This window comes from Thermothelomyces thermophilus, chromosome 1, assembly GCF_000226095.1.
Source record: "Thermothelomyces thermophilus ATCC 42464 chromosome 1, complete sequence".
NCBI classification, from domain to species: Eukaryota; Fungi; Ascomycota; class Sordariomycetes; order Sordariales; family Chaetomiaceae; genus Thermothelomyces; species Thermothelomyces thermophilus.
The window spans coordinates 7,663,074-7,677,902 of NC_016472.1; the positions used below are offsets into that span (position 1 = coordinate 7,663,074).

The 14,829-nt window shown below is 57.2% G+C and overlaps 5 protein-coding genes across 5 annotated transcripts; 3 read left to right on the forward strand and 2 right to left on the reverse strand.

Moving 5' to 3' along the window:
- Positions 1 to 304: 304 nt before the first annotated feature.
- Positions 305 to 2,861, reverse strand: MYCTH_98369 (uncharacterized protein; the record flags this gene model as incomplete). Its single annotated transcript, XM_003660152.1, has 10 exons — positions 305 to 850; positions 914 to 987; positions 1,044 to 1,275; positions 1,341 to 1,528; positions 1,598 to 1,688; positions 1,739 to 1,880; positions 1,948 to 2,262; positions 2,319 to 2,399; positions 2,454 to 2,505; positions 2,747 to 2,861. The coding sequence occupies 10 exons, from the start codon at positions 2,859 to 2,861 to the stop codon at positions 305 to 307; spliced, it is 1,836 nt and encodes a 611-aa protein (XP_003660200.1).
- A 2,837-nt stretch (positions 2,862 to 5,698) lies between these two features.
- On the forward strand, positions 5,699 to 7,092 carry MYCTH_2298215 (uncharacterized protein). Its single transcript, XM_003660153.1, has 2 exons — positions 5,699 to 5,996; positions 6,062 to 7,092. The coding sequence occupies exons 1-2, from the start codon at positions 5,918 to 5,920 to the stop codon at positions 6,817 to 6,819; spliced, it is 837 nt and encodes a 278-aa protein (XP_003660201.1). The 5' UTR covers positions 5,699 to 5,917; the 3' UTR covers positions 6,820 to 7,092.
- Positions 7,093 to 7,464: 372 nt separating this feature from the next.
- On the reverse strand, positions 7,465 to 8,952 carry MYCTH_2298216 (uncharacterized protein). The gene has a single exon (XM_003660154.1). It carries the CDS (start codon positions 8,510 to 8,512, stop codon positions 7,490 to 7,492), a length of 1,023 nt encoding a protein of 340 aa, XP_003660202.1. The 5' UTR covers positions 8,513 to 8,952; the 3' UTR covers positions 7,465 to 7,489.
- A 677-nt stretch (positions 8,953 to 9,629) lies between these two features.
- On the forward strand, positions 9,630 to 13,263 carry MYCTH_2298217 (uncharacterized protein). The gene has a single exon (XM_003660155.1). The coding sequence runs from the start codon at positions 9,739 to 9,741 to the stop codon at positions 13,036 to 13,038; it is 3,300 nt and encodes a 1,099-aa protein (XP_003660203.1). The 5' UTR covers positions 9,630 to 9,738; the 3' UTR covers positions 13,039 to 13,263.
- A 383-nt stretch (positions 13,264 to 13,646) lies between these two features.
- MYCTH_75070 (uncharacterized protein) lies at positions 13,647 to 14,806 on the forward strand (the record flags this gene model as incomplete). The annotated part of the gene is made up of 1 exon (XM_003660156.1): positions 13,647 to 14,806. Exon 1 carries the CDS (start codon positions 13,799 to 13,801, stop codon positions 14,804 to 14,806), a length of 1,008 nt encoding a protein of 335 aa, XP_003660204.1. The 5' UTR covers positions 13,647 to 13,798.
- Positions 14,807 to 14,829: the final 23 nt, after the last annotated feature.

Sequence of the window (14,829 nt, forward strand, 5' to 3'; positions counted from 1 at the left end):
ATCGAGCGCTCAAAGGTCGTGGTTGGACCGAGTGAACAAGAATCATAAGAGACGTATTCCCCGTTACAGGAAGGGTTGGAGACTGGTCAGATCTCTGTCAATCAATCTTGGTCCTCATCTCTGCAAAGAGATGCGCGACCGACTGGACAATATTGCGGGGCTGCCATGAGCGCCATCAAAGAAAAAATCAAAAACCGAGAAGCGATGCAGACCGGGAATGAGAGCGATGAACGGAACTGATGTTGGGTATGTCTGACAAAGTAAAAATGACATCTGGGAGAATGAATGCGCGGCGCGTCTCCTCTCAGAAGCCGCCGTGGAAGTAGGCGTTCTCATGGGCGGTGGGGCGCGTGGGAGACTCGGTCGGCGCGTTGGTGGTGGTGGTGGTGGCACCGCCGACCGGCGGGGTGTAGGTCCAGAAAGTCTGGCCTGTGATGGGGTCCTGGGCGATGGACATGCCCGGCCAGAAGCCACCCGCGTAGGTGAACGGGTTCGGAGCGAAAGGGGTGGTGGACGGCGTGACCGGGAGGCCACTGGCTCCGACTACGGTGACACCGCTAGGCGGGGCAGCGGGGGCCGGCTGCGGATAGCCGTAGGGAGCGAAAGTATAGCCGGCGGTGGGGTCGTTGAAACCCTGTTGGGTAGCAGGGGCCCGCGTCTCCTCCTGCCTGCCCGAGAACTGGCCAGCGGAAGCCTTGGGGGACCGGGCGACAGTCGAGGCTTTCGGCGTCTTGGGGGTCGCGGACGACTTGATGGAGAAGGCCTGGGACTTGACACGGCGGGGAGTGCCGACGTGCTTGAACATCTTCCGCTCAACCTTGATGACGTTGCCGCGGAAAGTAGTGTCGCTCTGGAAGCAAGAGCTGTCAGCGCGAATCCGAGGAGATGCCGGAGGCCGATGAGCAGTACTTACGAAGTTGTTGACCGCCATGTCCGGGGTGTCAGCCCTGGAAAACTCGACGAATGCGAAGGCGCGAGTGACGTGGCCTGTTACTGATCATCAGCACCCGAGAGAAGCTGCGGTTAAACCGACATGGACCAACCGTGGAAGTTGACACGCGAGATGATGTTGACACCGATAACGTCGCCTACGTTGGAGAAGAGGCTGACAAGCTCTTCCTTCTGGGTGTGGACGGGAAGGTTGCCGACAAAAACGGAGCGACGATCCACGTCATATTTGCGGAGAAACTCTTCGTCGGCGTCACTGCGCGAGATCAAGTTCCTCTTCTTGACATCAAAGGCATCAATGCGGTAGCCATCGTGCTGGCGGACAGCCTATGGGAAAACGTCAGCAGGTCAACGACATGATCCGATGTGGTACGGGGTCGCCCAAAACGTACCATGTTGAGATCACGCTTGGGATCAAACTTGGCAAATTCGACCAACACAGCACTCGGGAGGCTCATGGCCTCCTGCATCTGAACGCTGAGCATCTCGCACTTGCTGAGCTCCCCGTAAGGCTCGAGGATTTCGCGGGCGATATCGGGGGTGACTTCTTCGCCGCGGCGACTATAAATGACGAAGGTGCCTAAGGCGGGCAAGATAGGGCCCTGGTCAGTGGTGTTGCTCTGAGCGACAAACAGGAAACATCACGTACGGTTGGCTTTGACCATTTCGGTGCGGCAGGGGCGGCCGAGAATCAGGATGCCTCTACCTTCCTCCATTGCAACCCTGGCGTTCTCCTCGTTCTGGGCTTGTCAGACATGTGAGGTTCATGAGAAAATCGCGCAGAACTTACGGTGTATTGGGCGAACGCATAGGGCATGCCGGCAACGTTGCCCTTGCTCTCACGGCGAATCTTGACGAAGACGGTGCCGAAGCGGCTGAACTCGCGAGTGACGGCGGCTTCGAGAGCCCGGTCATCCTTGGATTCGGGAAGACTATTGATTCCAGCTGTCAGGCTTGTCCTCGGGCGAACAGGATAGTTGGAAGGTGACAGCGACTTACTTGGCCACAAAAACACAGGCGCTGGGGGGATAGATGCCTTGGGCATCGATGCCGCCGATCTCATGGCGAGACGACGAGGAGCGGAGGGTGCGCTCGCCAGGCGTCGCGATCATGGCGTTGGGGGTCGTCACGGAACGCGTCAGGCGGCGCTCCTCGGCCTCGACGTTGGGAATCTTGACCTCCTCATTCTCATTCTCGTCGAATGAATTCATGACCGGGACAGCGAACTGCCGAACGGGTTTGGCAGGAGTCTTCATGCGGGGAGACTCGAAGACATCTCCGCTGGGCTTCATGCCAATCTGGAAAGGGGACGAACTGCGACAACCAAGGATCAGCAAACGCCATCGTGGGCGCCAGGGTGAAAGACTCACGTGGTGACATTGCCAGGGCTTCCCGAGGCGATGCTCGAGGCGATGCTCATACGGCCGATCTCCTCAGTGATAGAAGAAAATCTGGTTGAGAATCAGCGGCCAGTATCAACAGGGAAGGGCTACGGGACAACTTACCGAACACGGGGAGGGGAATCGGACAGCCCGCCAACGGAGAGGCGAGCGCCGGCTGATGAGTGTCAGCATCATCGCGAGATCCGCAACAACCAAGGACGCCATGCAAGGGAAAAGACGGCCAGATTTTGAATCAAAATCCCAATTACCCACCATCTTCTCATGCCACAGATGGCGCGAGAAATGTTGGTGAGTGAATCTGGCCTGCGGTACCAATTGCAGGACGAGGCGGATTGATATGGGGAATAAGGTCGGCGACCACGAAACAGATGGGAGCGAAGCGACAAGTGACTTACCATTCTCGGAATCCGACGAGTCGCTCGACGAGCCATTGCTGAGGCTAAAGGAGCGCACGCGGCGAACCTTGCCCGCGGAGCTGCCGAGCCCGTTTGCTCTAAGCATGGCAGACATTGTTGCTGTCTTGCTGTCAGGTATTGACGTGATGAAGGCGATCAAGACGTCTTTCCGCGACGGACAGGACACCCAAATGAAGTCTTTTGGGAGGTAAAAGATGATCTCGAGGTTTTCCGGAGGCGCAGATGTAAGACGAGTTGCCTGTTGATGGTCTGTGAGACGCGTTATTTTCGCTGTTGGGGAAAAGGAGGCTCGGGAAGTTGGTGGTCTGGTCGATCAACGCGGATCGCGCGAGCAAGAGGGGAAATGCTATCAAACTTGACCACCGATTTTCGAACAAGCGGGTAGAGAGTGGAGGAGAAGAATGAGTGAATGATGGAATTCGGGGAAGAGGATGTTCAGGAGAAGGATAGTAGGCCTGATGGCAAGCTGGTTTGGGGATCGATCGATGGCCTCGAGTCAATGGGATTGTTTGATGGTTTGTGGAGAAAGGAAAGAGGAGGCAGAGGAAGGATAGGTGATTTATCTTTGAGAGGGGAGGAAGGAGCAGTTGAGTGAGTGTGAAGGGGGATGTGCCTTGCGACCTGGTCTTTCAGGCCGTCGACGACGACAACTGGGAGTTTCTGTTTACCCTGGCCACAAGATGCCCTTCTGTTTGGCAGAAGGCCACCTTTGCGCTCTCTCACAGACAGGCAGGTGAGGCTGCAGAACTGCAAGGAGAGTGGACGCAGGTTCGAAGGAGTGAATCCAATGTGCAGCAGCGTCGTCCGGCATCAAGGAGAACGCACAAGGATGGATGTCTCACTCACCTTTGTGGAAGATGCTATTGAAACTGCACAATGCAGGCGTAAAAGGTTGCTTGCGGTGTGGTGGAGAGGAAGAAAAGAGAGGAGATGGGGAAACTTGTCTGGTATTTATGGTCACCCTAAACAGCCGTCGGGAATCAGAATCAGAACACAAATTAACTTCGAAGAGGAGGTAAAGAGGAGGCGGCGAATGAGAAAAATGCCCTCGGGTTGACCTACGTGTGAGCGGCGGCGAACCAGGCGGCAGGATCAGGACTCGGGAGCCGGCAGATGTTGATTTTGTGGGGCTGGTCGGAGGCTGAATTCGGAGCTGGGCACGCCGCACCGGCCCCGCTCCGGGTGTGATCCGGAGGCCGGCGACAACAGCACGGCCGGGACCCGCTTGCCTATTCCGGTAGTAGGCACCGGCCGGGCAACAATAGGATTTCGGGCGATAAGATTGATGGTCGGTTTAGCCTAGTGAGGCCATCTCCGGGACACACAACATCACCGAACGGGCATGTTCGAGACGCAGGGCACGGCCGGGAACCTGCTGGTGCAAGTGTAGAGGTTCCAGAGGTTCCATGGATAGTGGACATGACCATGGCATCACAGAGCTTGTCCCGCTGAGTTGGGTCCGCGTGCTGACTCGATCAGTATCTGCGTCGTCATTGGGGCTGTACGAGGGGTTGTTTCATACGTTTACTATTTATATTTACTTGCGGCATTGCCAACATGATGTAAAACAAAAGAGTGGTAGCTATGATAGGAAATCGCGGTTGTGTGAGAACCATGTCTGTAGCCGTGATTATATAAAGGTGTAGCAGACGCTGGTCAGTATCTGTAAGTGGGAGACAACCAGCTCCTTGTGATCGAGTTTGTCAGTGTGATCTGATACAAACATGCTTGTTTGTTTAAAGGGAGGAGCACAGACAGAGTATTCTCATCGCAGGTGAAGTTCCTAACCGGTCCGTAGGGGAAACACAGATATAGACAAAACTAGCCATGATCTTCAACGTAGACGGTGTCCAACCTGGCTTACGTGAATGGACGTCGAGCCCAAAAAGCAATGAAGCAGGAGGCGAGAACAAGACTACTTTACAAAAGCGTGTCCGGTCTTGGAATGGACCTTCGCCAAAGATGCAAGCTATCAAGAACATGAGCGTTCGTCTTCTAGGCAGTGTCAAAGTAATGGAATCCCTATTATCACCTTGCGATTCTCTGGAATAGGGAATCTGTCATACGGCAGCCCAGACGGGGCCTATACTAAGAGGAATGGCTTCATCAGCAGCGCTGGCATGGCACACATTGGTAAGAAGTGGGCACTTGTCAGGAACATGCCAAATAAATACTGAAGCAAGCTGGAAGACTTCTCTTCAAGTGGGAATGGTAAGAACTTTAGGTTTGTCTGCAATGTGAAAGAAGCCAAAGAGAAACAGAGCAATCAATGTTGACTTGACCAACGGAGCCCGAGCGTTTAAGTCTCAAATTTTCGGTTCTGGTACCGGCAGTGTTGCAGGCAAGAAATCGAAGGCCGGTCTGATAGCCTATCTCGGGGCAAGAGAACAAATGCAACGAGATAGGGGAACTGCAAGGGACAAGAAATAAAGGTCAATATGTTATACGAGAACTGTGACTTAGAGGCGGCTTAATAATTTAACAACTTGCTTGTCAATAACGTCTAGTCACAATTCTTAAATTGAAACTTGGTTATACTAACGAGATTTTGTCATTCGTATAGGTGTTGTATCGCAACTTTACATTATCGACGGCCGAGATGCCTGATTTGTGCCAGAAGACGGACTTTGCTGCCCGGTTCAGCCCAAAGTAACTGGCACTGAGCGTATTCCGGAGATGGTAGGGCAGACCTTCCAGCCTCGAGATTAGAGGGTGAACAATTTTTAGGTGCTTTAACAGTGTCATCCACATTATTGTTGTCCTTTGATTCTAAAACTTACGATAACCTGGGGACGTACGTAGGATCCGTGAATCTTTTCACTTAATCCATAGTTAGTGCAACAAGAAGCACGTGGCCGAAGCACCAACGCAGCGGCCCACCAATAAATGGTGGGGACACCCCCCTGGCGTAGAGTCGCAGATTGCTCATGACGAAACCCACCAAAGACCTCCGACAGCACCCAATCGCATTCCAATGGATTGAGCGTCGCGAGCTCATTCCCCAGACACATTATGCAAGTGATTCTGGGAACATGCAAAGAGCCTTGAAGCATTCGGCGCTCTCGCCCCCTGGGATCCCATCAATCAGGTAGCTAGCTGCACAGGATTCTGGTCGCATCGCGCAAGCAGACAAGAGACAACTCGCCCACCATGCAGGCGACACGGCCGCTCTTGTACAAGGGCTTTATCGGCCGCAGCGTCGACGAATTCAAAAGGCTCTCACACATTGGTACGTTCTGGTAATTGGAGGAGGCCCGAACCTTAGGTGGTAGCTGACCGAGGACTGCCGAGCAGTCTTCAGTCTGGAAGGCATCAAGGGCGCCCAAGGTCCCTACGAACTCCACAACTTCCACAGCCCAGAATCGATCCAGGACTGCAAGATCATGTCCGACGTCGAAATTGGCGGCTTCTCGAACGCGAACCTCGACTGGGTGTCCTCTCCGGCCCCCGACTCCGGCATCCCGCCCCCCTCCCCCAACTCACCCGGCTATGCCCGCTTCCACGGAACCATCTCCACCCGACTCCCCAAGGACCGGCCGGACGTCAAGCGAACCGGCTACGCCGCCTTTCGCACCCGCGACCGGCCGCCCACCATCTTCGGGCGCAGCCTGATCAACATCGACCCCTACGTCTACCTCGCGCTGCGCGTCAAGTCCGACGGCCGCGCGTACTTCATCAACGTCCAGACCGAGTCGGTCGTGCCGACGGATCTGCACCAGCACCGCCTCTTCGTCAAGAAGCCCGGGGAGTGGGAGACGGTGCTGGTCAAGTGGAACGACTTTGTGCGGACCAACTACGGCTTCGTCGTCGAGCCCCAGACCGAGATGATGCGACAGAAGGTCAAGTCGATCGGAATCGGCCTGACAGACAGGATACCGGGTCCATTTGAGCTTTGCATTGAGAGGATGTGGGCCACAAATAACGAGAGTGATGCGGATACCGTGGTGGACCTGTCGGCGTCAAGGCCCAAGGATGCGGGGGGCGCGCCCGTGCATAAAGAGGGGAAGCTCAAGACAAAACAGGGCCAGAAGGTTGCTTGGGGGGACAACTAAGTCCGGGGGGGGGGCGGGGATATTTTATCCAGACCCCGTGGAGAAGGATTGTGGCTGTCTGCTTAGCTTCTACCCAAGACGGGGTGGATGTACGAAACTATTCAGGACCAGGGCATAATGTGGTCAGGAGTGACAGCTAGGACTCGCTGAACTTGAGCTTGCCGTTGCAGCCTTCTACCTTGTTGTTTCTCATACCCAAGGCTTAGCAAGCCCGGTGTAGTATATGTTAGCTCTGCACTCTTCGCTCCAACAACCTCAACCAACTGATACCCTCAACTCTAACAATAGAGCCGACCGGCTACCTACTTTCAGACCGGTAAACAAGGCCGGACGCCGGCCTTCCTGGCCAATTGCTAAGGGAACGGAGACGCTTAGCAGGTAAGGGAGGTTTGTTTTTCCATGATGTTCATCACGATACACGCGCGCTCTTCCAATGGACTTTATGGACCTCACCCAGCCTTTTATACCGCTTGGAGGTAGGAATGTGCACCAGGAACGCCTACCAATGCATGATTTCCGAATACAATCCCGCTTTAATAACCGGAACGCCGCCCCAACGCAAAGGGGATCGAGCTTGGGCACGATCAAAAGAAGCTACCGTCCTTGCCCCTATCCCTAAACAGCCATGTTAGGGCTCGGTGTGTCGGTATGAAAATGAGAGTCCTCCTACTTACCACTCGCGCTTCTCTCCAGCCTTGCTCCACTTCACATCATCAATGTCCTTCTCACCACCCTTTTCCCACTTCCTGATTTGTTCCTCAGTGAAACCGGCGGCTCGTAGCCTCTCGGCACCCTGCTGTTTCCATTTCTGACGGTCACGGTATGCCTCGACCGCCTCGTCCCAGTCGTCCGCCTCGGCCGAGTCTGGTTGGACGTCGGAGGCTGGGTCATAGCCCTCCGCGAATCGGCTGTCCATTGCCGCGGCGCCCCGGATGGCACCTCTCCCACGTTTCCGAACAGGACTTCTGGGCGGTGGTGCGGGGCCGATGAACTCCTCCAACGGATCGGACTCGTCCTCACCGGCTGCCCTGCTTGATTTCGAGGCGCTCGACTGATTATCGTCCTCCTCTCGTAGCCGTCCGTAGTTTCTGCGCCTAGATGACTCGCTGGAGATAATGATGTCTCTATCCCGGGTGGACTCCTTCCGACGCGATCTCGAGTGGCGCGGCCGGTCGTCCTCAACCCTGCTGCCTAACGGTGACCGGTCGCGCTGCTTGTGGGCTCTCTGCTGCGGCGAGCATGACCTATCTCGGCGGCGGCGGCGGCCGCCGCCGTCTGGTGTCCGGTCGTCGTGCTTTCTGTGCGACCGGCGTCCCTCTTCTTCTTCGTCGTCCTGCCGTGTGCCGTGCCTGCCGCGTCGGTGGTCCCGGTCGCGGGACCGGTCTCGGGACTGTTCATCATTCCGTCCGCCATCCGTTTTCTTCGACCTTCCACGTCGCTCTGCGTCATTGGATCGCTTTCGCCCCGCCAGGATCGACGAGATATCGCCCAGTTGTCGGCGCCTGATATCGGAGGCACTGGGATTCAGCCTTCGCCGTTTCCTCTCTTCGGCTTCGGTCAAGTCGTCGAGGCGCGCTTGAGCTTCGGCGGTCTCCTTTGCCAAGAGAGCGGCGTTATGGCTGGTCGTCTCTTTGATGACGCGCCCCAGGAAGCGAGTGTTTGGCTTTGCCTTGTTCGACGGCCTGTGTGACATGAGCTCCTTGAAGTCCAATGACCTCCGCGCGCCAAATCCGGAAGTGCTCACTTGGTCGATTTGAAAGCTTCGAGGCCCATTGAGGAGTACTTGATGGCCGCATCGTTCGCTTCTTTTGCTAGGAGCTCCGCGACCACATCATCGGTCAAGATGGTGTCCGGGTCTAAAAGACGCTTCTCCATAACAGCCACAACGACGCCGTGATGTTCGAAAGAAGCGCGAGTGCAGATGTAACCTAAAAATGACGTGGTTGTCACAGGAGCGGGCGTTTCCGTCGCGTTAAGAGGCAAACTCACTTTCGACAATTGCAAAGGACGGCTGCGAGAGTTCAAGGGTCTCTAATCGCCTAGCTCCACTCGCTAATCGTTCCCGCTGACCCCACGTTAAGATCGCCGTTGAGCACGAGTCTCGAGCATGCAGAGCCCGCAACTCCCCGTCTGGGCGAATGATTTTATGTACAGTACTAGTATGTACCCATTTCTGTACAGTTGGTACATGCGCAGTTCGAACCTGTCCAAATGACCTGGAGGTAGCAGAGCGAAAGCGGCCTTACGCATTGCTAAGAGACACTAACTACTGGAATCGACCTTTTTATCCTCTTTGTCGTGAGGTTTCAAGGACTCGACCTGCAATCGGCGGCGCCCGATATTGCATTACCAAGGAAACAGTACCGTACATTGTACATACATACATACACGAGCATTATTTGAGCGGACCCTTCGAAGAGTTCCTTCTTTGGAGCCCCAACGTCATGGGGTCTTGAGCCCGCGACGACACAGACGTCAATTCTGTGAGCAGCAGCCCTTAGGGCTGGCACGAAGGGATACGTGGTATGCAATCCTGTTAATGGCTTTCTTGATGTCCCCGTGTATGTATGTATGTACAATACGCGAATGGAAAGGTACCTACTATGTAGCAGGTAAGTGGAAAAATGGGACGACGGTGCCCTGCCCCTCCCTCCCTGCATGATCTGTCGGAACGAGAGCACGGGAGCAGTCCCACTGTTAGCAGCCTATCCATTCGCGCTGGAGTGTAGCACCGAGAGCACCTACCTCCGCGTGCGGAAGGGACATACCGTCACTCAGCTAGCCCAGCCCCACCAAGTACTGTACCTACGCAGCAAGTTAATCACCCGTCCTAGCACCCGAAACCCGTTGCACATCTCCCAATCAATCGCGGCGGCTCTCATCTTGCCGACTCACCTCATCCGCCTCGTGGCACGCAAGATGGACGCCCTTCAGCTCAAGGTCGATTCCATCAGCGGCGAGGTGAGAGAGATTAGCGTCGCGCTTAAGGGCTATCTCGAACATGGCCTTGCCTCGGGTCGCAAGGTGCAGCCGCCGAGGACGAAGGCTGGGAGAGACTTGCTGCAACATCTCTTGGGCCGCCTCGACCAGGTGTCTACCGGCTTGAATAATGTCCGGGAGCTAGCCACGCCTCATGGTTCGCCCACGCCGTCGTCGGTTCGCGGCTCCGACACGCCTCTATCATCATCATCAGCCTCCCTTCCTCTTTCCAAGCGGGTCCTCCAGTCTCCAGCAGCACAGGCCGAGCATCCAGACCCGGCCGCCCAGCGCAACATTGGCATCCACTCGGCGGCTCCCGCCCCGGTCCCGGCTGTGGTGCGGTCCCCAGACACGGAATGCAAATCGGCTTTGGCGCCGCCCATCAAAGAGGCTCCCTCCGCCGCCATCCGCGGGCGCGATCACGGCCTCCACCCTCAGGCTCCCTACGGGATCACGTTGAGCAACGGCGCCGTCTATCGGAGCCCGGTGCCGTCCGAGCATGATGCATCCCCCCTCTTCGATTGCACTTACCAAGACATTCATGTCCTGAACGAGGAGCTCTTCGAGATCTACTCGAGCCATCCAGCTGTCCAGGATGTCGGCTACTTCAAGATCCAAGTTCGGGATCTCCCACCACTCAATGTGCAGAAGATGGCTCGCCCCGGAAAAGATCATGCGACCTCATTTACCTACAAGGTCGACCGGCTGGGCCTCGTCAAGATCGATACCGGCAGGCGGTTCAAGTTTTCGTCGCCTAACCTCCCTCTTCCCGTGAGTGCCAAGACGGAATGGTCCCTGGAGGAGCAGAAGGAGCTGTGGAATTCCTCCGCTGCGAATCCGCCCAAGGGAACTTGGCCATACATCATTGGAAATCCCCTGTTCGAGGATGTTGAGCTGTCTCCCGGCGAGAAGCTACGGCGTAGAGGCCGCACCAAACTCGAGGGCATCAATACTCAATATGTCTACTTCAACCTCACCGGAAAGACCCTTACGACAATGCACAGGGAAGACGCGCATGTGCGGTCCGAGAACCTCCTCCGCTCCGGAGAGCACAAATTCTGGTGTTTTATCAAGCCTGCCTCTGCCAAGAAACTCGAAGAGAGGATGGCCATTGAATACCCCGAAATGCGTCACTGCTCGCAAGCCGTGAGGCACCTCAGCCGATTCATCCCGCCTTCTAAATTGGACGAATGGGGAATCGAATATACTCTCGATTACTGCGTCCCCGGACAGGCCATCGTGACAGAGCCGGGGACTTATCATCAGGTCTTGAATCTCGGTCCTAACTACGCCATTGCCATCAACCTCGAATATAACTCATCACCGGATATGCCCCCTGATTACCGGTTTTGTGACCGGAATTGCCCCGATAAGTTTGCTATGTCTGCGGAAGACTTCCAAATCTATGACAAGCCGCCGTCGGAGCTCGAACGCCGGCTACCTGGCACCCCCGAGACGACGGGGTCGCAAGAAGGACATGCAGCCCCTGCCGCTGGTTGCGTTTCTGGACCACGAGCCGAGCCCGCCGGCTCGCAGCTCACGCAGTCGGCCACTCCGCCGCCTGAACCTGGCGCGTCGCATACGGGACACACAGCGACAGGACGGGTAGCGGACGTGGTTGTAGAAAGAGGGGAGGTGTCGACGACATCAGTGGATGCACCAAGGGCCCAAGCTGATGCCCGTCCGGCTGAAAGGAGCACGTCATTCAGATCTGCCGAGCAACCTACCAACTCACCCCGAGTGGCCGCCGAGACCGGTGACTTGACACCTCGAACGCAGCCGCAACAGCTCGCTCCGGATGTTGTCGCGAAACCCGTCACGATCGTTCCGCAGCAACCCCCGTTCGCTACCCATGCCAAGATCCAATCTGTTTCAACCGGCGGAAAGAAGGAGGATTTGCCACCTTTCCGGAAGACCGCGAGAATGATTAATCCCAACAGGGACCATGACGTGCCGAGTCCGAGACCTTCCAAGAAGCTACGAGTGGAAACACCATCAGCAGCCGTATCGCAAAACTTGCCCGTCAAAAGCGCCCTTGAGCGCCTTTCCACGCTCCTCAAGGCTCGTGAGGCTGCTTTTGCTGGAAGCCTGACGGCCGATAAACTCGGCGGTAAGCCGTCGTTCGAGCGCCTCGCGCACTTGGTTCGAGAGTGGAGACGGTATTCCAAGTCAGCGCCGACGGTGTTGGGCAGGTTTGGGCTCGTCAAATCCGTCGAGGAGTCGGCCCACGGATATCCGGAACTGCACGTCTTCCTCTCGCGCTTCTTCAAGATGAAGCTGGCACTCTGTGTTGAGTTCGCGGTGACCCGGCCAGGGCACCTTACGCCACACAACTATGTGAACGGGATGCTTCAGTCCCTGGGCTGGGACGAAACGAAGCGGTCGCAGCTTGATGACTGCTTGCGCGAAGGGAAGTGTTGGGCGACGATTTGCGGGGAATATGACGGCCTCCTCTGCCTCATTCCGCACGACCTAGACTGCACGGAATTTGCCCTGTTCAAGGGCGAAGTGGCGCGCTTGCATACGGAACTGGACAACGAGTTCGTTCGGCGGCTGTGCAGCGTCGGTGCGATCCTGCAGAAATACATCTGGGAATGCTTGGAGCTACCCGAGTTCATCTGGGAGAGCATGACGACCACCTACCTCTCGGTCGACCAGATCTCTCCCCTTCTCGCCCCGTTCCGCCTGCTCAAGCAGAATCACTACAATAGCCGGAGCGGGTATCTCTGGCCTCGGCCGGCCGGCTGGGATTGGGACTGGCCGTCGGACCCCAGCCTAGTCAGACCTGGCGACAAGCTGTGCAGCCTCTGCCCGCGCAAGAATTGCCGCTGTGCCGAGGTCAAGATTCCGCAGATCCCGCGCATCTCGGACGACACAACAAAGGGACCCGGCATCCGGTCGGTGGGCACGCACAAGGCAAATGATATCCTGGGCGAGCTGGTCGGCGAGCTGGTGCCGCCGGGCTCCTGCCCCGGGCACTGGACCATGCCGCTCCGGCGGCCGGATCTGGATGACGAGACGGTGGCGGAGATCTATCCCGGCCGGATGGGCAACTGGGTGCGCAAGGTCACCCACAGCACGGACCCGTCAGCCGCGTTTAGGGTCATGAAGATATCTGGGCGGTGGAGGCAGATGCTCGTGGCCGTGAGGGCCATCGGAGACGGCGAGGAGATCACGGCCAAGTACGGGAACGGGTATCTCAAGGATCAGCCTTATTCTCTCGTCGAGGGGCTGCATTGAACGGATTTGCGGGCAGAGTACGGTGGGCGTTTAATGTTGGTTTGATTCAAGGATGGAAAAGTAGGCGGCGTTTCTCGCATTGTGGTGTTATCTTGTCTCGGGAATCCTGGCTTCTCTGGGAGGGCGTTATTCTGCTCGTCATTGGCGCTCATGGTTTCTGGCTTTCTCAATGTCTCAAAGCCCTGAAAGCGGCATATAGCCATTCGGCGGGGGGATGGTACAGTATCTGTTTTCTTTTATCTATTTTAGCATTCAAAGCTCGATAATAACAGTATTGATCCTGGAGGGACGAGTGGTTCCTGTGCGTTAGGAGGCCTGCTCGGATTGTCTAGCCTTCTGTGCGACACAATGGTGGAGTGCACTCACAGCACTATGCTTACTATATGTGCTGTGTGTACCTATGCACGTATGTATGTACATGCATACAGTACATACCCTACCATGGCAGGCATGTTGACGACGCCCATCACGTACACAGCAGCTAGGGGCGCAGATGGGTGAAGTTGGGACGGAGCGCATCGAGTGAGAGAAGGGTTAGGGTTATGCGTTATCGATTATCGCCTTGCTCCCCGCTAACTATCCATATTCGGCAAATCAACAACAACAAACACAACCACAACTCGAGGGTCGGGATTGAGATCTCGAAAAGAAAGTGGCTCATTACACGAAAACCCCACGCGCTCCCGATAGGAATTTTTTTTAAAAAGCACAGAGAATACTGACACGGGAGCCCCCGGCATTTTCGTCGTGGAAACTAGCCATGTCGCGCGCGACATCGTCCGCCAATCCCGACGCGGATCGCGCCGCCGAGGTCCTCCGCGCCCTCCAAGAGCTCGAGTCCGGCTCCGCCCCCGGCGAGGAATACACCATCCTCAAACTCAGCGAACCCATATTGTCGGCGCAGCCGTCAAGCAAGGGAGCGGGCGAGGGCGAGGGAGGGGCGGCCAACCGCAGGTCGGACGTGTCGACCGCGTCGCTCGACAGCGGCAGCGGCAGCGGCAGCGGCAGCGGCGACAGGGGGCCGACGCCGGCGTCGCTCGAGGCCGACCTGGCGCACTACCGCGAGCTCTTCGCCAAGCTCCGCTTCTCGTACGTCGAGCAGGTCACCAAGGAGAAGTTCATCCGCGCCATCGTCGGCGACCCGCCGCTGATCGTGACCCCGCACGAGATCGCCGAGCTCGAGGCCGCCAACGCCCACGCCAAGGCCGCCCTCAAGGCCCGAAAGACCGAGGTCGCCGGCATGGTCGACGACCTCGAGCGCCGCGCCCGCGACCTCGCCCGCCGCTACGCCGACGTCCGCGCCGGCCGCGACCTGCTGCGCGAGCTGCCCGGCCGGATCGCGGAGCTGGAGGAGCGCGTGCGGGAGCTGCGGGCGAGGCAGCACCACCAGCAGCACCAGCAGCAGGAGGATGATGATGACGGGGCCCCGGGAGGGGGAAGAATGTCGACGGCGATGATGAACATGCCGCTGGGGAAGACGAGGGAGCTGGTGGAGCAGCGGAGGCGGGAGCTCGGCGCCGTGGAGCGCGAGCTCGAGGTGCTGGGCGCGCAGGCGCCCCGCAAGAGGAAGGAGATGGAGCGGCTCGGGGCCGAGGTGGCCGCGCTCGAGAACCGGAGGGCCAACAGCACGGCCGCGGCCAGGGAGGCCAAGAGGAGGAGGGACAACAACGCCCAGGGCGGGGTCGCGGACGAGCTGGAGGCGAGGGGCAGGTGGTACAGGGCCTCGGAGGCGGTCTTGCGGCAGGTTCTGGATCTTCCGCAAGCGTGAGTTAGGTTGTGAGCTCTCCCGGA